This window comes from Salmo salar, chromosome ssa18, assembly GCF_905237065.1.
Source record: "Salmo salar chromosome ssa18, Ssal_v3.1, whole genome shotgun sequence".
NCBI classification, from domain to species: domain Eukaryota; kingdom Metazoa; phylum Chordata; class Actinopteri; order Salmoniformes; family Salmonidae; genus Salmo; species Salmo salar.
The window spans coordinates 72037671-72060107 of NC_059459.1; the positions used below are offsets into that span (position 1 = coordinate 72037671).

At 41.0% G+C, this 22437-nt stretch overlaps 1 protein-coding gene across 2 annotated transcripts in view; it reads right to left on the reverse strand.

The window, feature by feature from the left end:
- Positions 1-4610: 4610 nt before the first annotated feature.
- Positions 4611-22437, reverse strand: part of LOC106577953 (calsequestrin-1) — a 29578-nt gene continuing 11751 nt past the window's right edge. The window contains exons 2-12 of one of the 2 annotated variants that reach the window (XM_014156434.2): positions 17038-17070; positions 15113-15206; positions 10575-10675; positions 10199-10310; positions 9845-9918; positions 9395-9525; positions 9104-9149; positions 8935-8989; positions 8677-8777; positions 5967-6041; positions 4611-5728 (exon numbers count right to left, since the gene is read on the reverse strand). In XM_014156434.2, the coding sequence (XP_014011909.2) occupies positions 5474-5728; positions 5967-6041; positions 8677-8777; positions 8935-8989; positions 9104-9149; positions 9395-9525; positions 9845-9918; positions 10199-10310; positions 10575-10675; positions 15113-15206; positions 17038-17070 (1077 nt within the window). In that variant the 3' untranslated portion in view covers positions 4611-5473. The remainder of the gene's footprint in view (positions 5729-5966; positions 6042-8676; positions 8778-8934; positions 8990-9103; positions 9150-9394; positions 9526-9844; positions 9919-10198; positions 10311-10574; positions 10676-15112; positions 15207-17037; positions 17071-22437) is intronic. The other variant, XM_014156435.2, reaches the window with a different exon arrangement.

The following is a 22437-nucleotide window of genomic DNA, read 5'->3' on the forward strand; positions in this document are numbered from 1 at the left end:
AAAAACAAAAACAAATCATTAACATCCATTGTTTACTTTTTTATTTAGGGCTATGACAGTCAATTGAAAAACATTCTAACAGTACTTCTGATTTCTGATTGTCTTCTCAACTCACCATGATATATCTCACCAGCACTAATGAGATGGGTGTCGCGTGGGAGCTTCTCAAAATCAGGGGGCGTGGTCGACAGTGCGCACCTCATCTCTGCTGTCACATCCAACCTGAATCGATATTTGGTTTTAATGCAGACGAGAGCACTGAATCTAGCTTCACACAGATATCCGCTGGCGAAGGGTACCATGAGTTTTATGGTGCTTTCAAGACAATTAGGAACTCGAGGTCAAATCACATGTGGTCAAATCATGAAATCAGTGATTTTCAGGTCGGAAAGTCGAAGCTCAAGAAAGAGGACCGAGTTCCTGAGTTGGAATTCCCAGTTCCAAGTTCTCAGTTGTTTTGAACATTGCATTAATGCTCAGAGGGAGACGGCAGTGTATTCCCTTTGAATCAAGTACCGAAACTCCTTCGAAGTGACCTGTGAATGCATTCGGTCACATGGAAGCTCAATCAGCTGTTCGATTTCACTTACCAGCATGTTAACTAAGCCAGGATCGTAGTCATATGGATTGGGAAGTAGGTCTCTCTCCAATAATAACTATTATTTCTGATTCCACTGATTCGTTCACTCATCTGTGGAATGTTTTTGTATTTCCCCTGCATGCTTGCGTTCAGTTCATTCAGTTTACCAAATATGTCTGTTACATAGGCAAGGAGACACATTTTCTTTTCATTACACAGAAAATCAACCAAGTCAACCAAACAGTTCCTCTCTCGATGTGAAAAATCTCTCCAACACTCCCCTTCAAAAACCACCAAGCCTCGGAGTGTATTAAAACATCGTCTTGCTCTGATCCCATATCTCCACATAGTTTTGCAAACAGGCGTGCGCAGTGTGGATGTGGTTTGATGTAGTTTACAATCAAAGTTACCTGCTGCAGTACATCTCCGAGTTCTGTGCGCAGCTCTTTTGCCACCAGTTGCTCTCGGTGAATCATATAATGTGTCCATATGGCAGAGTGAGACACATTCATAACTAGAGTGCAGAGGCCTGCCTGCCGCCCCATGATAGATGGAGCCCCATTGTGCAAAAGCCCACCATTCCATCCCATGGAATCTGATTTTCAATTTAGCCATGCAGCACACTGAACATCCAGTGTGCTGTTTCATACTCGGGAATCGTGAGACACAACAATATGTCCTTGTGAATACCATCCCTCGACATGTATAGCGAACAAACGTCAATGCATGGGCATCTTGGCCCTCAAAGCTAATGTACATTTGGAAAGCATAAAGTGGAGAGTTTTTGAGTCGTTCAGTCAGTTTCCTCTTTCTTGCTAGAAATAGCATAAATTATTTGTTTAACAGTGTTATCTGACAAAGGTCTTGATGTGAGTTTCTATGCCTCTGCCTCCCCACACATTGTTTTTACCATATCAATTGCGGAAGATAATATAAAAGTCTGTGCAATAGTGTGTGGTTTCATAGTGTTGCGGACCTAGCCATTCGCTGTGGGAATGATTCAAGTGTTGCCTTTTCCCATGATCTAAGGATGCTCTCTGTTTGAATTTTATTTAGTTATTTTTGTTATTTTCATTTGGAGGCATGGGCGGCAGGGTTGCCTAGTGGTTAGAGCTTTGGACTAGTAATCGAAAGGTTGCAAGTTCAAATCCCTGAGCTGACAAGGTACAAATCTGTTGTTCTGCTCCTGAACAAGGCAGTTAACCCATTGTTCCTAGACCGTCATTGAAAAGAAGAATTTGTCCTTAACTGACTTGCCTAGTTAAATAAAGGAAAAATAAACATTTAGATTTTTAAGGTTAACCACATTAAAATGATTTTGAGATGCAAAGACGATATTATAATATACAGTTGAAGTCGGACGTTTACGTACACTTTACATACGCACTCAAATGATGTCAATTTGCCTATCAGAAGCTTCTAAAGCCATGACATCATTTTCTGGAATTTTCCAAGCTGTTTAAAGGCACAGTCAACTTAGTGTATGTAAACTTCTGACCCACTGGAATTGTGATACACTGAATTGTAAGTGAAATAATCTCTCTGTAAACAGTTATTGGAAAAATGACTTGTGTCATGCACAAAGTAGATGTCCTAACCGACTTGCCAAAACTATAGTTTGTTAACAAGAAATTTCTGGAGTGGTTGAAAAACTAGTTTTAATGACTCCAACCTAAGCATATCTAAACTTCCGACTTAAAATGTGATATATATATATATATATATATATATATAGTTATGCTCTTTACTTGTCAGTGTTCCAAACTAGACATGATTTGTCTTTGTACCTAGACATGCAAAAACTATCAGATGGAATTCATAGCAAGCAGTGGACTGGATTAATCAGCTTTAATGAAATAGAACAGAACAGATTAGCTGGAATGATATTCACTCTCACGGGATGGGTTGCCAGAAATTACTAGTTGAAAGCCACACCCCCAATAAGCCACGAATATGACTGCGTTGAGGCATAGAGTGCTGTCAGAAAGTATTCACACCCCTTGACCTTTCACAAATTGTGTTGTGTTACAAAGTGTGATAAAAATTCTCTACTGTCAAAGTGGAAGACTATTATACATTTTTTTTAATTAATGGAAAATAAAGCACATTTATTTTTATTAGATTGGATAAGTATTCTACCCCCTGAGTCAATACATGTTAGAATCACCTTTCCTTTGGCAGCAATTACAGTTGTGAGTCTTTCAGTCTCCAAGAGCATTGTAGGCCTGGATTGTGCAATATTTCCCCATTATTCTTAAAAAATCTTTAGGCTCTGTCAAGTTGGTTGTTGATCATTGCTAGACAGCCATTTTCATGTCTTGCCATTGATTTTCAAGCAGATATAGTCAAATTTGTAACTATGTAACTATGGAATATTCGGTGTTGTCTTGGTAAGCAACTCCAGTGTAGATTTGGCTTTGGGTTTTAGGGTGTTTCCAGCTGAAAGATGAATTTGTCTGTTGGAGAACAGACTGAATCACCATTATGCTGTATGTGCTTAGCTCCTTTCCATTCATTTTTAACCTAAAAAAAACATCCTGGGGTGGCAGGTAGCCTAGTGGTTAGCGCATTGGGCTAGTAACTGAAAGGTTGCTAGATCAAATCCCTGAGCTGACAAGGTGAAAAATCTGTTATTTTACCCCTGAACAAGGCAGTTAACCCAGTGTTCATAGGCTGTCAATGTAAATAAGAATTTGTTCTTAAATAACTTGCCTAGGTAAAAAAAGTTAAATAAAATAAATCTGGTCCTAGCCAATGAAAAGCATACCCATAACATGATGCAGCCACCACTGTGCTTGAAAATATGAAGAGTGGTACTCAGTGAGGTGTTGTGTTGAATTTGCCCCAAACATAATGCTTTGTATTCAAGACCAAAATTAATTTAGTGCCTTTATACAAATAGAATGCATGTTTTGGAATATACTTATTCTGTCCAGGCTTCCATCTTATCGATCTGCCATTTAAAGCAAGGGTTCTCAAACCTCTGCTCGGGGACCCAAAGCCGTTCCATGTATTTGAACTGTTCCACAGCTAGCACACCTGATTCAAATTGTCAACTAATCATCAAGCCCTTGACTATGTGAATCAGGCGAGTTAGTTCAGGGCTACTACAAAATTTCTTGATCAATCCTCAGTTTTTTCCTATTAAAGCCATTAAACTCTGTAAGTGTTTTAAAGTCACCTTTCTCTCCAGCAACTGACTTAGGAAGGACGCCTGTGTCTTTGAAGTGACTGGGTGTATTGATACACCATCCAAAGTGTAATTAATAACTTTGTCATGCTCAAAGGGATGGATATTTATCAATCGGTGCCCTCCTTTGCGAGGCATTGAAAAACCTCCCTGGTCTTTATGGTCAAATCTGTGCTTGAAATGTACTACTCGACTGTGGGACCTCACAGATCATTGTATTTGTGGGGTCCAGAGATGGAGTAGTCATTGAAAAATCATGTTAACCCCTATTATTACACACAAAGTCCATGCAACATATTATGTGATTTGTTAATTACATTTGTAATCCTGAACTTATTTAGGCTGGCCATAACAAAGGGGTTGAATACTCAAGATATTTCAGCTTTTTACTTTTTATTTGTTTGTAAACCTTTCTAAAAAACAAAATTCTACTTTGAAGTTATGTGTAGATCAGTGACACAAACTGTAACAAAACAAAATGTGTCAAAAGTGAACGGTTATGAATACTTTCTGAAGGCACTGTATATCATGTGTTTTATGCCTCCTGTCATCAAGGCAGTAAAATACTCTCTGAGACAGATTTACGAAATGTTTGCTCCTGTGAGAATTTTGCACCTTTTAGTTTTGCAGAACCATGAAGGTTGATGCAGTCTTGTCTCTGACATTCTCGAGAGTCTTGAATTAGATTATATTTGATGTGTAAAGCTTCACCATTGTCAAATATGTGCTGGTTCTGATAGGTTTCACAATGATGTAGCTTTAGTTTGTAAAAATGGTGTCGTGTCACACACACACAAAGACACTTCTACATTCATATAGAAATTATGACAAACAACAATATTACATTTTTAAACGTTTTTTTCTATTTTTTTCCAATATCGGACCAGAAACAATCAAATTCTTTTGTCTTTTTGTGAATTCCAAGATCTTCATAATCATTCTTTGAAACTGCTTTTCTTAAGACATTTCTTAAGACATTTCAGTGAGGTTAAGTATCCTTCTCTTTAAAAAATAACACAATATAGTACAATATAGGACAATGTTTCTTCTCTTTACCAATAGAAAACATGTAGATGTTACAGAGTACAGAAAAATTGAACAAATGAGATAGGGGAAAGGGAGCATCCCTGATTGTGCAAAACGAGATAAAACTAGGTCAAACATGCTAGTTTTCCTCAGATTTGTCCTCACATACACTCACAGTTATAACCCCATGAAGAGAGAGACAAACGTTTCATACTGAACAAGGAACACTGATCTTACATTTGAGCCGCAACCCATTTTCTTTTCACAGACAACAATTTCCCCCTGCTTCCATGTATTTTCTTACCCAATGAAATCAGTGGAGGCTGCTGAGGGGTGGGTGGCTCATAATAACGGCTGGAACGGAGCGAATGGAATGGCATCAAACCATGTGTTTGATGTATTTGATACTATTCCACCTAATCCGCTCCAGCAATTACCACGAGCCCGTCCTCCCCAATTAAGGTGCCACCAACCTCCTGTGAGTCAATTTGATTTAGGTGTTGCCCTTTGGGCATATCACCAGACTATCTGATCAGGGCTTTGAGAAAGAGATACAGGAAACAAACAGGAAGGGACACAACATGTGTTTGACGAGATGTTAGGAAACTGATGATTGGTGCCAGCTTTCGGCCACTGTTGGCTAAAGCCGAGCCAACCCAAGGATGGCAAGTAAGCTTTTATTCGTCATCATCATCGTCGTCGTCGTCGTCATCTTCATCGTCATCATCGTCGTCATCGTCGTCGTCGTCGTCGTCGTCATCATCATCATCATCATCATCATCATCATCATCATCATCATCGTCGTCGTCGTCGTCGTCATCGTCATCATCTGGATCGATCTTTCCGGAGAGCACATCCTCGATCCAGTCCTCAAGCTCATCAGCAGTGGGCATGTCCTCATCATCATCCATCTCCATCCACACACTGTCGGCCTATGAGGGAACACACACACAGTGAGATCTCGATTTCATGGTCACGAAACAAGATGGAGACTAAGTCGGCACAAGACAGAAGACACTGAGATTCAAGAGAGGCTTGGATGAGAAGACAGTGAGAGTAGACCATCAAAAACCTGAGGTTCCCAGAGAAGATGGATGGATGGATAGAAGAGATAAGAGGATGATACAAAGGACACCACGGAGACAAAGTAGGTGGGAAGATCAGACTTACATCTTCCACATCCACAACACCGATCTGAGGGGAACCGAGGTCAATGCCGAAGGTCTTCTCCCAGTAGGGCACAAGCTAAAAAGAGAGAGGGGGTTAGAGAGTGGGGAAATAGAGAGAGAGAAAAAAAGAAAAATACTACATCAAGGCTTAATCTGAGTCTTGGGAATCACAATTTAAAATTCTGCTTTTCAAGTCCTTAGTGTATCTGTTAGACATTTCTAATATTCACTTGTTAGACTAGTCGATACACATACAGGTGCAGAATTAATCACCTTGATCATATAATGAGTAGTTATTTGGGATTACAAGGTGATTGCAGGATTCAGTGATTCTGCACTGTCCAACTCCAATTTAGTCAGTTTCAAACACATGCAGCGCATTTGGAAAGTATTCAGACCCCATGACTTTTTTCACATTTTGTTACATTACAGCCTCATTCTAAAATGTATGAAATAGTTTTCCCCCCTCAATCTACACACAATACCACATAATGACAAAGCAAAAACAGGTTTTTAGAGATTTTTTTGAAACGTATATAAAAAAACACAGAAATATCGTATTTACATAAGTATTCAGACCCTTTACTCAGTACTTTGTTGAAGCACCTTTGGCAGCGATTACAGCCTTGAGTATTCTTGGGTATGCCTCCAGAGTGGCGCAGCGGTCTAAGGCACTGCATTGCAGTGCTAGAGGCGTCACTACAGACCCTGGTTCGTTCCCAGGATGTGTCACAACAGGCCATATTCAGGAGTCCCATAGGGTGGCGACAATTGGCCCAGCGTCGTCCGGGTTAGGGGAGGGATTGGCCGGGGGGGTAGGCAGTCCTTGTAAATAAGAATTTGTTCTTAACTGACTTGCCTAGTTAAATAATGGTTAAAGAAATGACGCTACAAGCTTGGCACACCTGTATTTGGGGAGTTTCTCGCATTCTTCTCTGCAGATCCTCTCAAGCTCTGTCAGGTTGGATAGGGAGTGTCGCCTCACAGCTATTTTCAGGTCTCTCCAGAGATGTTCGATCGGGTTTAAGTTCGGGCTCTGGCTGGGCCTCTCAAGGTCATTCAGAGACTTGTCCCAAAGCCACTCCTGTGTTGTCTTGGCTGTGTGCCTAGGGTGGTTATCCTGTTGGAAGGTGAAGCTTTGCCTCAGTCTGAGGTGCTTTGCGCTCCGGAGCAGGTTTTCATCAAGGATCTCTCTGTACTTTGCTCTGTTCATCTTTCCCTCGATCCTGACTAGTCTCCCAGTCCCTGCCGCTGAAAAACATCCCCACAGCATGATGTTCCCACCGCCATGCTTCACTGTAGGAATGGTGCCAGGTTTCCTCCAGACGTGACGCTTGGCATTCAGGCCAAAGGGTTGAATCTTGGTTTCATAAGACCAGAGAATCTTGTTTCCCATGGTCCGAAAGTCTTTTAGGTACCTTTTGGCAAACTCCAAGTGGGCTGTCATTCGTCTTTTACTGTGGATTACCTTCCGTCCGGCCACTCTACCTTAAAGGCCTGATTGGTGGAGTGCTGCAGAGATGCTTGTCCTTATGGAAGGTTCTCCCATCTCCATAGATGAACTCTGGAGCTCTGCCAGAGTGACCATCGGGTTCTTGTTCACCTCCCTGACCAAGGCCCTTCTCTCCCGATTGCTCAGTTTGGCCGGGGAGCCAGCTATAGGAAGTGTCTTGGTGGTTCCTGTCACGGTTGTCGAAAGGAGGAGTGGACCAAAGTGCAGCGTGTGTGTCGTTCCACATTTTATTTACACTGTGAAACTATGCAATACATTTAAAATAAACTGAATAACAAAAAACAACAAACCGTGACGCAGAGTTAACATACACGTACTCAAATACAATCTCCCACAAAGCCAGGTGAAAAAAAACCCTACTTAAGTATGAACTCCAATTAGAGACAACGAGGACCAGCTGCCTCTAATTGGAGATCATCCCAAACAAAACCCAACATAGAAATACAAAACTAGAACCTGACAATATAGAAAAACTAAACTAGAAAACCCCCCTGTCACGCCCTGACCTACTCTACCATAGAAAATAACAGCTTTCTAAGGTCAGGACGTGACAGTTCCAAACTTCTTCCATTTAAGAATGAAGGAGGCCACTGTGTTCTTGGGGATCTTCAATGCTGCAGAGATTTTTTGGTACCCTTCCCAAAATCTGTGCCTCGACACAATCCTGTTTCGGAGCTCTATGGACAATTCCTTTGATCTCATGGCTTGGTTTTTGTGCTGACATGCACTGTCAACCATTGGACCTTATATAGATAGGTGTGTGCATACTATTCCTTCGACCTCATGGCTTGGTTTTTGTACTGACATGCACTGTCAACTGTGGGACCTTATATAGACAGGTGTGTGCCTTTCCAAATCATGTCCAATCAATTGAATTTAACACAGGTGGACTCCAATCAAGTTGTAGAAACATCTCAAAGACGATCAATGGAAACAGGATGCACCTGAGCTCCATTTCGAGCCTCACAGAAAATGTTATGAATACTTATGTAAATAAGTTATTTCGATGTATTTATTTTAATTTGCAAACATTTCTAAAAGCTGTTTTTGCTTTGTCATTATGGGGTATTGTGTGTAGATTGATAAAAAAAATGTAATCCATTTTAAATATGGCTGGAACGTAACAAAATTTGGAAAAAGTCAAGGGGTCTGAATACTTTCCAAATGCACTGTACACATATCTTCAGCCTGTTCTTACCAGGGGGAAGTCATCGGGGTCGATCCAGATGATGCTGAGGTCGGGGTTGTCAGTGTTTTCACGGGCCACCTCTTTCAGGATCTCCAGGAACTCAAAACCGTCTTGGAAAGGTCAAAGGTTAGATACTGTCTTTTAGCCCCTTCTACGCCCCCACATTGGAAGGCAATTGTATTTTTATTATGTAACTTTTCAATTTTTTTTATGATCAGATTTGTGAAAAAGTAAAATGTTGCTTTGGACTAGTGCACTGTACAATACCAGGGTCATCCTCCTCAGCGAAGGCAACAATGTGCTCTCCGTCAATGTCATCTTCCTAAAGGAAGAAAGAAAGAATGCGACTCAGGCCTACTGTACGTCTCCATGAGAAATATTCCCACTGGATAGTTCCCGTTTCTAGACGTTTCAATAGTGAGTGAATAAATCTTACCCAGGTCTCGTACATGCTGTGGGGCTCGAGCTTCCTCAGAGTGGGCCTGGAATGAGAATGATATCAATCAATCACATTTAGATTATCAAGCCCTTTTTACATCGGCAGTCATAGAGTGCATTCACAGTAACACGGCCTAGACCCAAAAGAGCAAGCAAGGAAAGGCTGAAGCAAGAGCACAGTGGCTTGGAAAAAGAAGTAATGTAGTTTGAACCACACTTTGTCTACCTAACATAGTATAGCCTTCTGGCTTTGCATTGTAGGTCAGCTGAACTCCAGGCCCTAACTCACCTGTCGTGCTCCTCAATGTAGTCTACAAGCTCAGCCTCAGTGTACGGCTTTCCTGGGATGGTCACTGGTTCCTCCATGAAGGGCTCGTAGAAGTCAACCTCGTTCAACTTCATATTCAGCTTCTTGGCAATCTGAATATGGACATAGAACATTAGGCTAACAGAAATCTGTTGTTTCAACATAAAAAGATGAGTTAACATTTTGAATGAAAGTATTTGCAATGTAACTAATATTATGTTTTGTGGACTAAACTTGATTTCCTGAGTTGACTTAACACTTCAAGGTAGCGCAGTAACTTATCTTTTCAAGTTAAGACTACTAAAAATGGTACAGACTACTAAAAATGGTACAGTGGTATAGACAGTTGGTTTGCATTGGGGACAATGGAAATATTCCAGAATGGAGTTTAGAATACAGCCAACTATAATTTTACCCTCTGTGGTTCCGTACCTTAGGGTCAAAGGTGGCGAAGAACTTGATGAATGGATGGAACTCCTCGGCAGCATCGTCATACTCAATGAAGTCTGTAAAAGAGAAAAATAACATTAACCTAACGTGATGTTCTCATTGACATTCTTGACTGAGGAAATTGTCAGAATTCAGGCATAGAATACCTGCATGTGGTTCACAGAAATAGGCGTTGTGACTAGCAACCCATTAGCCTGATCCCAGATCTGTTTGTGCCAATTCAGTGACAATGACCATAGGAGTTGGCAAGACAGCACAAACACATCTGGGACTAGGCTAGCAATTTCAGTCATGATTTCTCTGGTCTTTCCCACAGAGTTTGTTGGCTGTACTTACGGGGGGATTTTTCACTCTTGAAGTAGCCGACCAGCTTGATGTCCTCGTCAATGTTGTGGAAGCCCTTCAGCTCACGCTCATTATCAATTATCTCCACGGGGTCCTCAATCACCTGCAGAAAGTTTGCGTGAGGGAGAAGAGATGTGGAGAGAAGATTTTAGAAGTTAGAGGAAGATTTTACTGGCATTATTTTTTCTATCCTTTTCAGAACAATATTTAGTAAACACAATGTAATCACCCGTTAATACATTACACTTTCAAGAGTGTTTACACAGTAATAAAAGCACACTTAAGTTAAGTTACAACCAAATGACTGTAACCAAAATGAGGTGGCACGACAGCAAAATTACTATATAATGTTATAACAGTTACTCACGTCGTATAGGAACTCCACCAGGGTGTCAGCGGCCAGCTCACCGTCATACTCAATGATCTCATTATCAATAAAGATGTAGATGCTCTCCACCTCATCCAGACCTAAGGAGGGATGAGGACAGGTTAGATATGCTGTTTAGGGGCTGGGGAAGGGGGCTAGGGAGGGGATGGGGGTTAATGAAGGGATGGGAGGGGGCTAGTGAGGAGATGGGGCTAGGGAGGAGATGCGGGCTAGGGAGGAGATGCGGGCTAGAGAAGGGATGGGGCTAGAGAAGGGATGGGCTAGGAAAGGGATGGGGCTAGGTAAGTGTTGGTGCTAGGGGCTAGGGAAGGGATGGGGCTAGGGATGGGGTGGGGCAAGGGAAGGGGTGGGGGCTTGGGAAGGGATGTGGCTAGAGAAGGGATGGGGCTAGAGAAGGGATAGGGATAAGGAAGGGATGGGGCTAGGTAAGGGATGGGGCTAGGGAAGGGATGGGGGCTTGGGAAGGGGTGGGGGCTTGGGAAGGGATGGGGCTAGAGAAGGGATGGGGATAAGGAAGGGATGGGGCTAGGTAAGGGATGGGGCTAGGGAAGGGATGGGGTTTGGGAAGGGATGGGGGGCTTGGGAAGGGATGGGGCTAGAGAAGGGATGGGGATAAGGAAGGGATGGGGCTAGGTATAGGTAAGGGGTGGGGCTAGGGAAGGGATGGGGCTAGGTAAGGGATGGGGCTAGGGAAGGGATGAGGCTAGGGAAGGGATGAGGCTAGGGAAGGGATGGGGGCTAGGGAAGGGATGGGGCAGGTTAGAGACTCTGGGGACTAGGGTTTAGAGGAAAGTTAAGGAACTCTACTTAGGGTCTAGGGTTTAGAGGACAGGTTAGGAACTCTACTTAGGGTCTAGGGTTTAGAGGACAGGTTAGGAACTCTACTTAGGGTCTAGGGTTTAGGGGACAGGTTAAGAACTCTGGTTAGAGGTTATGGTTTTGGGGGCAGGTTAGAAAATATACTTAGGGTAAAGGATTTAGGGGGACAGGTTAGAGACTCTGGCTAGGGGCTAGGAGATAGGGGCTAGGGAAGGGATGGACAAGTGAGTTGGTAACAAGACATTGTTCTCGCCTGTAAAATAATGTATTATTTTATCTACACAGTATGAACATATAAAGTGAGTTACTTCCTCTTGAAGTAGAATGCTTTAGTTGTTAAATTGCATACCGGTGACTGACCCACTTAGACATGTTTTTTTCCAGGGCAGTGACAGTACAAGATAAGGATAAGATTGGTATTAGATAGAGGGAACTGCAAGTCAGTTAGAAAATGAAAGTATGAAATAATCAGATCTCTGCAAAGGAATGTTTTTTCAGTTAGAAACTGAGTGTGAAACTCAGATCTCTGCAAGGAATGTTGTTGGACAACTACAGCTCTCTGGTGGCTAAATGATCTACTGAGGGTGCTACTGAAGCTTGTATGTGTCTAGACTGTAGAGCCCTGACTTCTTCCTGAACATGTAACATGATCATAACCTTTCTTAATCATAACTAGGGCCATCAACTGGGGGCCATATTTTATTCCTTGTTTGGAAAAACCCTGCCTTTCCCATATAATATGTTCTGTGTTACAAAGATATCTTACACAGCTACTAGATTGGGTCCAGAGTTCTGCCCTACTGTAAATGCAATGGTTGTCTTTACTTTAGCTCAGTGTTTTTTCAAGCCTGGTCCTGGGGAGACAAAGGAGTCCTTTGATAAGTGGAATCAGGTCTGTAGGGACAGAATTTAGTTGTTCAAGGCAGTGACAGTACAAGATAAGGATAAGATTTTTTTGGACAATAAATATTACATGGTATTATAAGGATGAAGATACAGAGAGCTGCAAGTCATTAAGAAACTGAAAGTGAGAGACTCAGCTCTCTCTGTGAGGAATGTTTGTTGACCACTACAGCTCTCTGGTGGCTGAAAGTGGGGTGCCAGGACAAAGTCCTTAGCCATGGTATATTGGCCATATATCACAAACCCCGAGGTGTCGTATTGCTATTATAGACTTGTAACCAACGTAATTAGAGCAGTAAAAATAAATGTTTCGTCATACCGGTCAGCCAATTAGCATTCAGGGCTCGAACCACCCAGTTTATAACGAGGCTGTTATGTGTCTGTAGGTATACTGCTGTAGCTCTACTACTGTAAGTCTACTACTGTAGGTCTACTACTGTAGGTATATTACTGTAGGTCTACCACTGTAAGTCTACTACTGTAAGTCTACTACTGTAGGAATATTACTGTAGGTCTACTACTGTAGGTATATTACTGTAAGTCTACTACTGTAGGTATATTACTGTAGGTATATTACTCTAGGTTTACTACTGTAAGTCTACTACTGTAAGTCTACTACTGTAAGTCTACTACTGTAGGTCTACTACTGTAGGGCTACTACTGTAAGTCTACTACTGTAGGTTTAATACTGTAGCCCTACTACTGAAAGTCTACTTTTGTAGGTCTACTACTGTAGGTCTACTGTAGGTATATTACTGTAGGTCTACTACTGTAAGTCTATTACGGTAGGTCTACTACTGTAAGTCTACTACTGTAAGTCTACTACTTTAGGTATATTACTGTAGGTCTACTACTGTAAGTCCACTATTGTAAGTCTACTACTGTAGGTATATTACTGTAGGTCTACTACTGTAGGTCTACTACTCAGGTCTGCTACTGTAAGTCTACTACTGTAAGTCTACTATGGTAGGTGTACTACTGTAGGTCTACTACTGTAGGTCTACTGTAGGTCTACTACTGTAAGTCTACTATGGTATGTATATTACTGTAGGTCTACTACTGTAAGTCCACTACTGTAAGTCTACTACTGTAGGTCTACTACTGTAGGTATATTACTGTAAGTCTACTACTGTATGTCTACTACTGTAGGTATATTACTGTAGGTCTACTACTGTAAGTCTACTACTGTAAGTCTACTACTGTAGGTCTACTACCGTATGTATATTACTGTAGGTCTACTACTGTAAGTCTACTACTGTAGGTCTACTACTGTAGGTATATTACTGTAAGTCTACTACTGTAAGTCTACTACTGTAAGTCTACTACTGTAGGTCTACTACTGTAAGTCTACTACTGTAAGTCTACTACTCTAGGTTTACTACTGTATGTCTACTACTGTAAGTCTACTACTGTAGGTATATTACTGTAGGTCTACTACTGTAAGTCTACTGCTCAGGTCTGCTACTGTAAGTCTATTACTGTAAGTCTACTACGGTAGGTCTACTACTGTAAGTCTACTACTGTAGGTCTACTACTGTAGCCCTACTACTGTAAGTCTACTACGGTTGGTCTACTACTGTAGGTCTGCTACTGTAGGTCTACTACTGTAGGTATATTACTGTAGGTCTACTACTGTAGGTCTACTACTGTAGGTCTGCTATTGTATTTTGTATATACTTGAAAATACACAGGATCAACAACATTACTTTCACTCCCCATTACTGGCTTGTATGACAAAGTGAAAAGAAGGAAGCCTGTGTTAAAATATCCACTCCAGATCATCCATTGTGTTTGCAAAAAGGCTGTTAAGTAATACTGCAAGACAACACAAATAAATAAATCAACTTTGGCCTAAATGAAAAACTACAGGTTTGTGTCAAATCCAACACAACACTACACAGAGTGAAACCCTCTGTATTTTGAATGGTGGCAGCATCATATTATGGGTATGCTTGTCACTGGCAGGAGCTGGGGAGTTTGTCGGGATCAAAATAAAAATGAGCAAACCCCGGGTAAACAGTTGGAGGAAAACCTCCCTAAAATCTAACCCTGGGATGGAGTTTTTATTTTTCAACGGGACAATTAAACAACATTTTAATGTCCAACCAATCCCGTTATCGGGATTGTATCCTCAAGAGGTTAATGCCAAAGCTGCTGTGTTGAGTAATATGTGTTGAGTGTTTCTGAATGGTTGAGTCATTCAGGAACTCAGAGACAAGGTTTGAATATTGCTGGCCATCAATGATTCACAACCAAATTTTCTGAGCATGTTGCTTTAAGAGTTGTGCAAAGTTTGTAGAATCTTATTCAAAATGATTAACAGCTGTAATTGCCTGCCGAAGTTGCCCAACAAGTATTCACTTTGGGGTGTGAAGACATACGCAATCAAAACATCTACATTTTTTATAAATTAGAACATTTTCTATAATTTTTCTTTCACTTTCAAAATGTGGAGTAGGTTGTGTAGAACTGTAGGAAAAAAATCGAATGAAATCCCTTTTTACATTTAATACTAAGACAGCAAAATGTGAAGACTGTGCAAGGGGTGTCTAAACTTTCACTAGGCCCTGCCTGTCAATCATTTGAGTTGGTTCAGGGCTACAACAACATTGTGAGATGTCTGGGGGTCCCGAGGAGAGGTTTGAAAAGCACTGCTCTAATCTATTTCAACAGGAAAGATACCACACCTCGGGCAGAAGAGGGCAGGAGAGATCAGGATTCTATGTAAAGTCAGACTGAAAGACTGAGGTTTAATCGATGATGAAAAGGGGGTCAAGAGATGAGTGAGCTTTTACCCAGCTTCTTGGCGACAGAGAGGTCCTTCTTCTCATCCACAAGACCGAATCCAATGTCTTCATCATCGATATCATCAAGAACCTGGGCTGCAAGCTGCAGAGAATAAAGAGAAGAGAGAAAGAAAGAAAGAAAGAAAGAAAGAAAGAAAGAAAGAAAGAAAGAAAGAAAGAAAGAAAGAAAGAAAGAAAGAAAGAAAGAAAGAAAGAAAGAAAGAAAGAGTGTAAGAGATGGAGCTGTATCAGAGCACATGGACCCTAGCATCCTAACGCTCCATTTTTGGATCTCTAGATCTTGCTTATTTGAACAACCTTGAACGGATCTGACAGGTATCAGCAATATCGCTATAGCTCAAACCTGTCCTCTGATAGGCTAGGTGACATTTTCAACATATTGCTTATACCTATCCAATCATTTCAGATCTACACAACTGCTTACAGGGACAGGGGGTTGACTTAGAATGGAATATATATGTGTATGCCCCCCATGTTAATAGATGTGCCGTCCCCCAGGAATGAGGTGCTCAGCACTCCAGTCCTAGACACATATGACCACATTGCACTCCAATGGACTGCATGGAAAATATATTTCCCACATACTCTGTAAGCACTCCCACCCCCAACCATGGCATTTCCTCCCTCTTTCAAGGCCTTAAAAGCAAAAGCCTTAGAGCGCTGCCTTGCACTTTCTAAATCTGTGTGAAACTGGACCTATTGATGGATAGTTAGCCCAGCGAATGAGAGTGCAGAGAAAGAAGGGGGGGAGGGCATGGTCCTAGTGTGTCGACAGGAAGAGACGTGGTCACGACAGGTGCAGTGGACCGGTGGAAAAGGAGAAGGGCTCACGCTTTGTGAGAGTAAACTTACATACACTCGCTCACTAACACCTACTTGCAAAGACACACACAAACACAAACACACACCACAGACACACACACACACAGACACACAAACATACATACTTTATTCTCATTTTAACCACCAGAGGCCACCAATCTATGGCAATACATGGAACAAAATTTCAGTAGAGAAAACATTGTACTCCAATTGATATCTAAGAATCACATAATTACAAATGTCTTAATTACAAATGTCTGCAGATTGGGTATCATTCAAAAGCAGGCAGTATCCATCAAGGAATATCCAGTGATATGTCCAGCCCACACAGTCAAGCTAGGCAACATCCACCCTAGCCAGGTCACGGTTCGGTCCAAGCCTCAACTCCACCTCAGCCATAACAACAGCCCTGAGATCCATTTTGGTTTGGACTGTGCTACCCGGTATCCTTGGCACGTCCTTATCCTAAACCCTGACCACAACTCTTACCTAACCCTAACCTTAAGCCTTACCTTAACCATTTTAAATGTCAACTTCAAATGGGGTCGGGAAGTCCCCAGGATCCCAGATAGCACGGACCATTCCCGGATAGCACCAAACCAAGATGGCCACCAAAACAAGAAGGCCAATATTATGTGGCTCAATCTGGTTTACAGTAAAGCAAGTGTGACAAGTACTGCTTTCGTGCCAAGCAATTCCTTTGGGCCAGCATCTATGTTTCGCATGAAATTGTTGAATGAATGAATGAATGAATGAATGAATGAATGAATGAATGAATGAATGAATGAATGAATGAATGAATGAATGAATGAATGAAAGGATAAAGGAGTTAGACCAGCTGTAGACTGTTTCAGTTTGTTTTGTTATTTCGGTGACCTTTATTTGCCACATTACTTTCACTGCTGTAGTACGGAGAAGCAGTAATAGTCTGCTTCCCAAATAGCACCCTATTCCCTGTACAGTGCACTACTTTTGAACAGAGCCCATAGGGAATATGGTGCCATTTGGGACGCTGCGATAGAGCAAGCTGCTGAGGGTTTTGCTGTAGGGCAGCAGCTTTGTTGAGGGCTGGTTCGAAGGCCTGGACATACCTGGAACGTCAGGGCAGCTGGACTGGTGAGTAACTGTAGAGAGAAGTTATGCTTTAGCACAGGACATTCACGTGTAGTCCGGGATTCAATCAAAGGCGCATTGACGACAAGAGCACTGCTCTAGACTTTTTAAGGTCATTTACGCTTGAGCCAACATCCGCAGAGTTACCGTGAATGCGATCTCCATGAAAGTCGGAGAAATTGTCTTTGAAAGGTGCGTTGTTGACAATGCGTCTTTGATTGTATTTCGGCCATAACTACTACAAGACTGAGTAAACAAAGGACAGTAAACAAGGGACAGTAAACAAGGGACAGTAAACAAGGGACAGTAAACAAAGGATAGTAAACAAATGACAGTAAACAAATGACAGTAAACCAAGGACAGTGAACGAAGCATAACACAGTGTATGTGTCCCAATATCCATATTCATGTAGAGTGCGTTGTCACTTTATTACTTTTACTTTATAGTAAATATATACTAATCACTAATATCCCACTGGGCACAGACTTCAATTTAACATCTATTCCATGTTGGTTCAACGTAATTTTGTTGAAATGCCATGGCAACAACGTTGATTCAACCAGTGTGTGCCCAGTGGGATTACTTGCCGATTTCATTACATCATCATAAAACATATTATGTTAGTATCATGAATATGGATATTAAGACATATGGACAGAGTCATGACATCACAGGACAGTGAATAGAATGTAGAATACTTCCACTATACAGGACATTCCATAGAACACAGAGATGGTGACGGGTCAAGAGGCAGAGTACAGAACAATCTAACTTCAATGGAGGTCAGAGTTCAGACTTTAGAATAAGCACAAATGCTCTTTGAACCACAAAGGCTATAGCTCAGGGCCCTTATTCACAAAGTGTCTTAAAGTAGGAGTACTGATTTAGAATCAGTTTGGCCTTTTAGATAATAATAAATGAGACAGGAGGGACCTGATCTAAAAGCAGCACTCCTACTCTGAGACGCTATTTGAATAAACATTTTACTATGCAACATACAAATGATCCATTATGACAAACAGTTCTACTGTATAGTAAACTACTAGCCAGCCCAGTTGTCCTCACACAGGTTGACCATTTGATCTCCTAACTTTATATCTAGCCATTTCTGATCATTTCCACCTGTATCTCTGATTGACCACTGATTATAAAAATGTTTAACATGTTAAATGAAATGTGGTAAGACCTTTACCACATTTACCAAGACATTACAGAGTGGGGCAAAACTGGTCGCAATGACGTCTTTCAGCCAATATCTGTCGGCCGGTGTTATGCTTTTGAGAATGGAACCATCATTACCCCTCCACAGAAAAAAACACAGCCCCCTCCCACTTCTTCTTCTCCTCTGTCACAGGGTCAAAATAGTCTGAGCAGAGGTATTTCTAAGAGAGACTGACCTGAACTGGACTAGCGTTAGGGTGGGGAGCTGGGCAAGACAGTCCTAGAGCTATATAAGGCCTTCTGGGCAGCCCATCTGAGAAGCTATGACTAGGGCAGAGACACCGGGGAAGACGTGAAGGGTGGAGGGAGTGAAAGAGGGAGGAGAAGGGAGGGAAGGAGGGAAGAGAAGGGAAGGAAAGGAAAGAGGGAGGAGAGGTGGGAGGGAGGCAAGGAGGGAGACTGAAGCAGATGAGAAGCTTTGATTATTAATTTAGGAGCGGGGAAGGAAGGGAAAGAGGAAGGGGGAGGAGAATGATGGAGTAGGATACCTAATACACTGGCTAACACTGTTAGACTATCAATCATCTCCTCACAGAGAAATCACTGTCACTTCTGTCTCTCTCTGACTTGCAGTTTCTGTCTGATTCATTGTGACCATCGCTCTCTCTCTGTCTGTTGTCTGTCTGTCTGTCTGTCTGTCTGTCTGTCTGTCTGTCTGTCTGTCTGTCTGTCTGTCTGTCTGTCTGTCTGTCTGTCTGTCTGTCTGTCTGTCTGTCTGCCTGCCTGCCTGTCTGTCGGTCTGTCGCTCTCCCTCGCTCTCTCTGTCTATCTCTCTCTCTCAGCTAGCATGAGTCACTCTGACTGACTCAAATTAATTAAAAAAAAACTCCATAGTGAGACCAAAGGAGGTACGATATGATCCCACGTACGTGACTTGGAACTTTCTCTCGCTCACTTCTGGTACTGTATGTGCCAAGAGAAAGTGTGACTTATTGGAGGAGAGGTGGTGGTGGACTAACGGGAAAGAAAAGGTTGGATCTGACGATGATAATAATAACAACAGTAATAATTACAGTAATAATAATAACATTAATAATAACAGTAATAATAATACCAGTAATAATAATAACAGTAATAATAATAACAGCAATAATAATGATAACAGTAATAATAACAGTAATAATTATAGTAACAGTAATAATAATAACATTAATAATAATAACAGTAATAATGATAATAACAGTAATAATGATAACAGTTATAATAATAACAGTGATAATAATAACAGTAATAATGATAATACCAGTAAAAGTAATACCAGTAATAATAATACTAGTAATGATAATAACAGTATGTCACGAGTTTCATAATGAGCGGACCAAGGCACAGCGTGAGTATAGTTCCACATATTTTTAATCTTCGTGAAACAAACAAAACAATAAAGAAACAACGAAACGTGAAGTCACGACGTGCACACAGACGACTAAACACAAACAATATCCCACAACACACAGGTGGGGAAATGGCTACCTAAATATGATCCCCAATCAGAGGCAACGATGAACAGCTGCCTCTAATTGGGAACCACATTAGCACCAACATAGAAATAGACATACTAGAACACCCCCTAGTCACGCCCTGACCTACTACACCATAGAGAACCAAGGGCTCTCTATGATCAGGGCGTGACACAGTAATAATGATAATACCAGTAAAAGTAATACCAGTAATAATAACACTAGTAATGATAATAACAGTAATAATGATAATACCAGTAATAACAATAACATGAATAATAATAACAGTAATAATGATAATAACAGTAATAATAATATCAGTACTAATAATAACAGCAATAATAATAACAGTAATAATGATAATAACAGTAATAATAATAACAGTAATAATAATATCATTGATAATAATAACAGCAATAATGATAATAACATGAATAATAATAACATGAATAATAATAATATTGATAATAATAACAATAATAATGATAACAGTAATAATAATAACAGTAATAATTGTAATAATACATTTGTAGAGGGCACTTCCCACACTCAATGTGATAATGTTGATGAATGATGGGGTACAATTCCTCCTAAGATCTTGGAGCAGATTAACCAACCCTCAATCCTATCAATGGGATGAAGAAATGTCAGCCTCTGTTTCAATGCTTAGAGGCATCCTCATTCATATTCTATGGGTGAATGAAGGACAGTCTAAGTGCAAACAGGGAAAACAAAGAGGTAGTACATCCCTAGTTTCTTGTAAATCGTGCATTAACGTCATGTCCATAAATTAAAATAGCTCCATTGTTACAGTAAAGTGGTAGTTCTAGCAGGTCACCTCAACCTTGCTGAAACTGATCTGGGAGCTGAATCGTTTATCTTCAACCTTGCTGTGTGGCTGACCTTTGATGTGAAGTAAAACTGATCTGGGAGCTGAACGCTGCTCGTTGTTTGATGAGTCACAACACGTCTGTGTATGCGTCACATCTGATTTGAGTGAGTCACTCACAGAGTGGAGCGGCTCATGGGACGTCTGACGGCCTCCATGATGTTATTATAGCATCGTTTTTTTTGTATTAACAGCGCCAGTATATTGTGGTTGTCCTGACGTAATTGGGTAGGGCGAGGAAGGAGGGTGTGTTTATGACTGTGTGCATGGTTATTACATCCATCCTTTCTACCTCTCCGTTCCGAAGGAAAGAAGAATACAAACTGATACAATTATGAACACAAAAGACAATTTTTTTCCTTGCACCAATGTTATGATTAAACCACTTAGTTTTGATGCAGAGAGATTTGAGTTCTGAGACCCCAGGACACCGAAGAGTCACATTTCTACCCATAGCCACTGAATAAGTGTTAGGAGTTCACAACTCAATCCCCATGAAGAAACTCAATAGCAATACTGCCTTGTTAAATTACAGATTTTCTCCCCATTTTCAAGCCAGGAAACAAACTTCTCTGGAACAGGATAAAAACTAAAGTGATGCAAAAACAGAATGTGTCACAGAGCACCAGCAGGAACCAATCATAGCAGGGGAGGTGGTGACTCGCTCACGGTGTGTGTGTGTGTGTGTGTGTGTGTGTGTGTGTGTGTGTGTGTGTGTGTGTGTGTGTGTGTGTGTGTGTGTTTGATGCTAAAACCAGTGTCAATTTTGGCAGTCTTTTTTTAGATTTAGTCTAGTCTTAGTCATTTTGACTAAAATATCACAAAGTCTTAGACACATTTTTGTCATTTAAATAATGATTTAGTCTAGTTATTGCCGAAAACAGTGGGCCATTTTAGTCAACTAAATGCTCTTTGATTTTAGTCACAACACATTTGTATTGCCTCATTAACCCATAGTAAACATAAATCACTGACTTCCACGTGAACAAACATACATAGCCTTGTCCTACCAACATATTATTCTGTATAACATCCTATACTCTTCCCAGCAGCAGAAATATATTTAAGAATAATAATATTATATAGGAATTATCTGGCCATGTCAATTCCTAATTCAGTCTAAGTAGATATTACACATTACATAGAAGAGAGAGAGAGAGAGAGAGAGAGAGAGAGAGAGAGAGAGAGAGAGAGAGAGAGAGAGAGAGAGAGAGAGAGAGAGAGAGAAGCCCCAGATGGTGTCACAAAGTATTGGTAAAGTAGACTGTTGTTTTACTATAAAACTTAATGCTGCTATTGTTTTTAATTTTGTAAAGCAGCTTGTGTTTCTTAACCAGGCAAAAGGTAGGTAACTAGAAGGCTGGTGGTGACTGGTTCGCTACGTTGAAACAAGAAAGTCGCCTGCGCAATGTGTATAATTGGAGGCGGAGTCTGATTTTAGTCACAGAGATAATTTAGTCTGGTCTCGTTTATGTCAACTGAAATGATAAATCTTTTAAGTTTAGTTATAGTTTTTCCTGGGTCTATTTAGTCAGTTGTAGTCTCGCCACTGAAAAATAGGTCTTTGACGAATATTTTTGTGACAATTTCTGTTCACAAAATGAGCACTGTGCTGGACACACCAGGACATTCCTAAGAGCCCAGGGATGCAGAATAAGAAGGCCTTCCAGTTCTATCCCATCCACTCCCAGCTAAAGTGTAAATAAGTCATGGATGTAGCTGTAAAATATTAGTGTGTGTGTGTGCGTATGTGTGTGTGTGCTTGTATGTGTGTGTGTGTGTGTGTGTGTGTGTGGTTGTATGTGTGTGT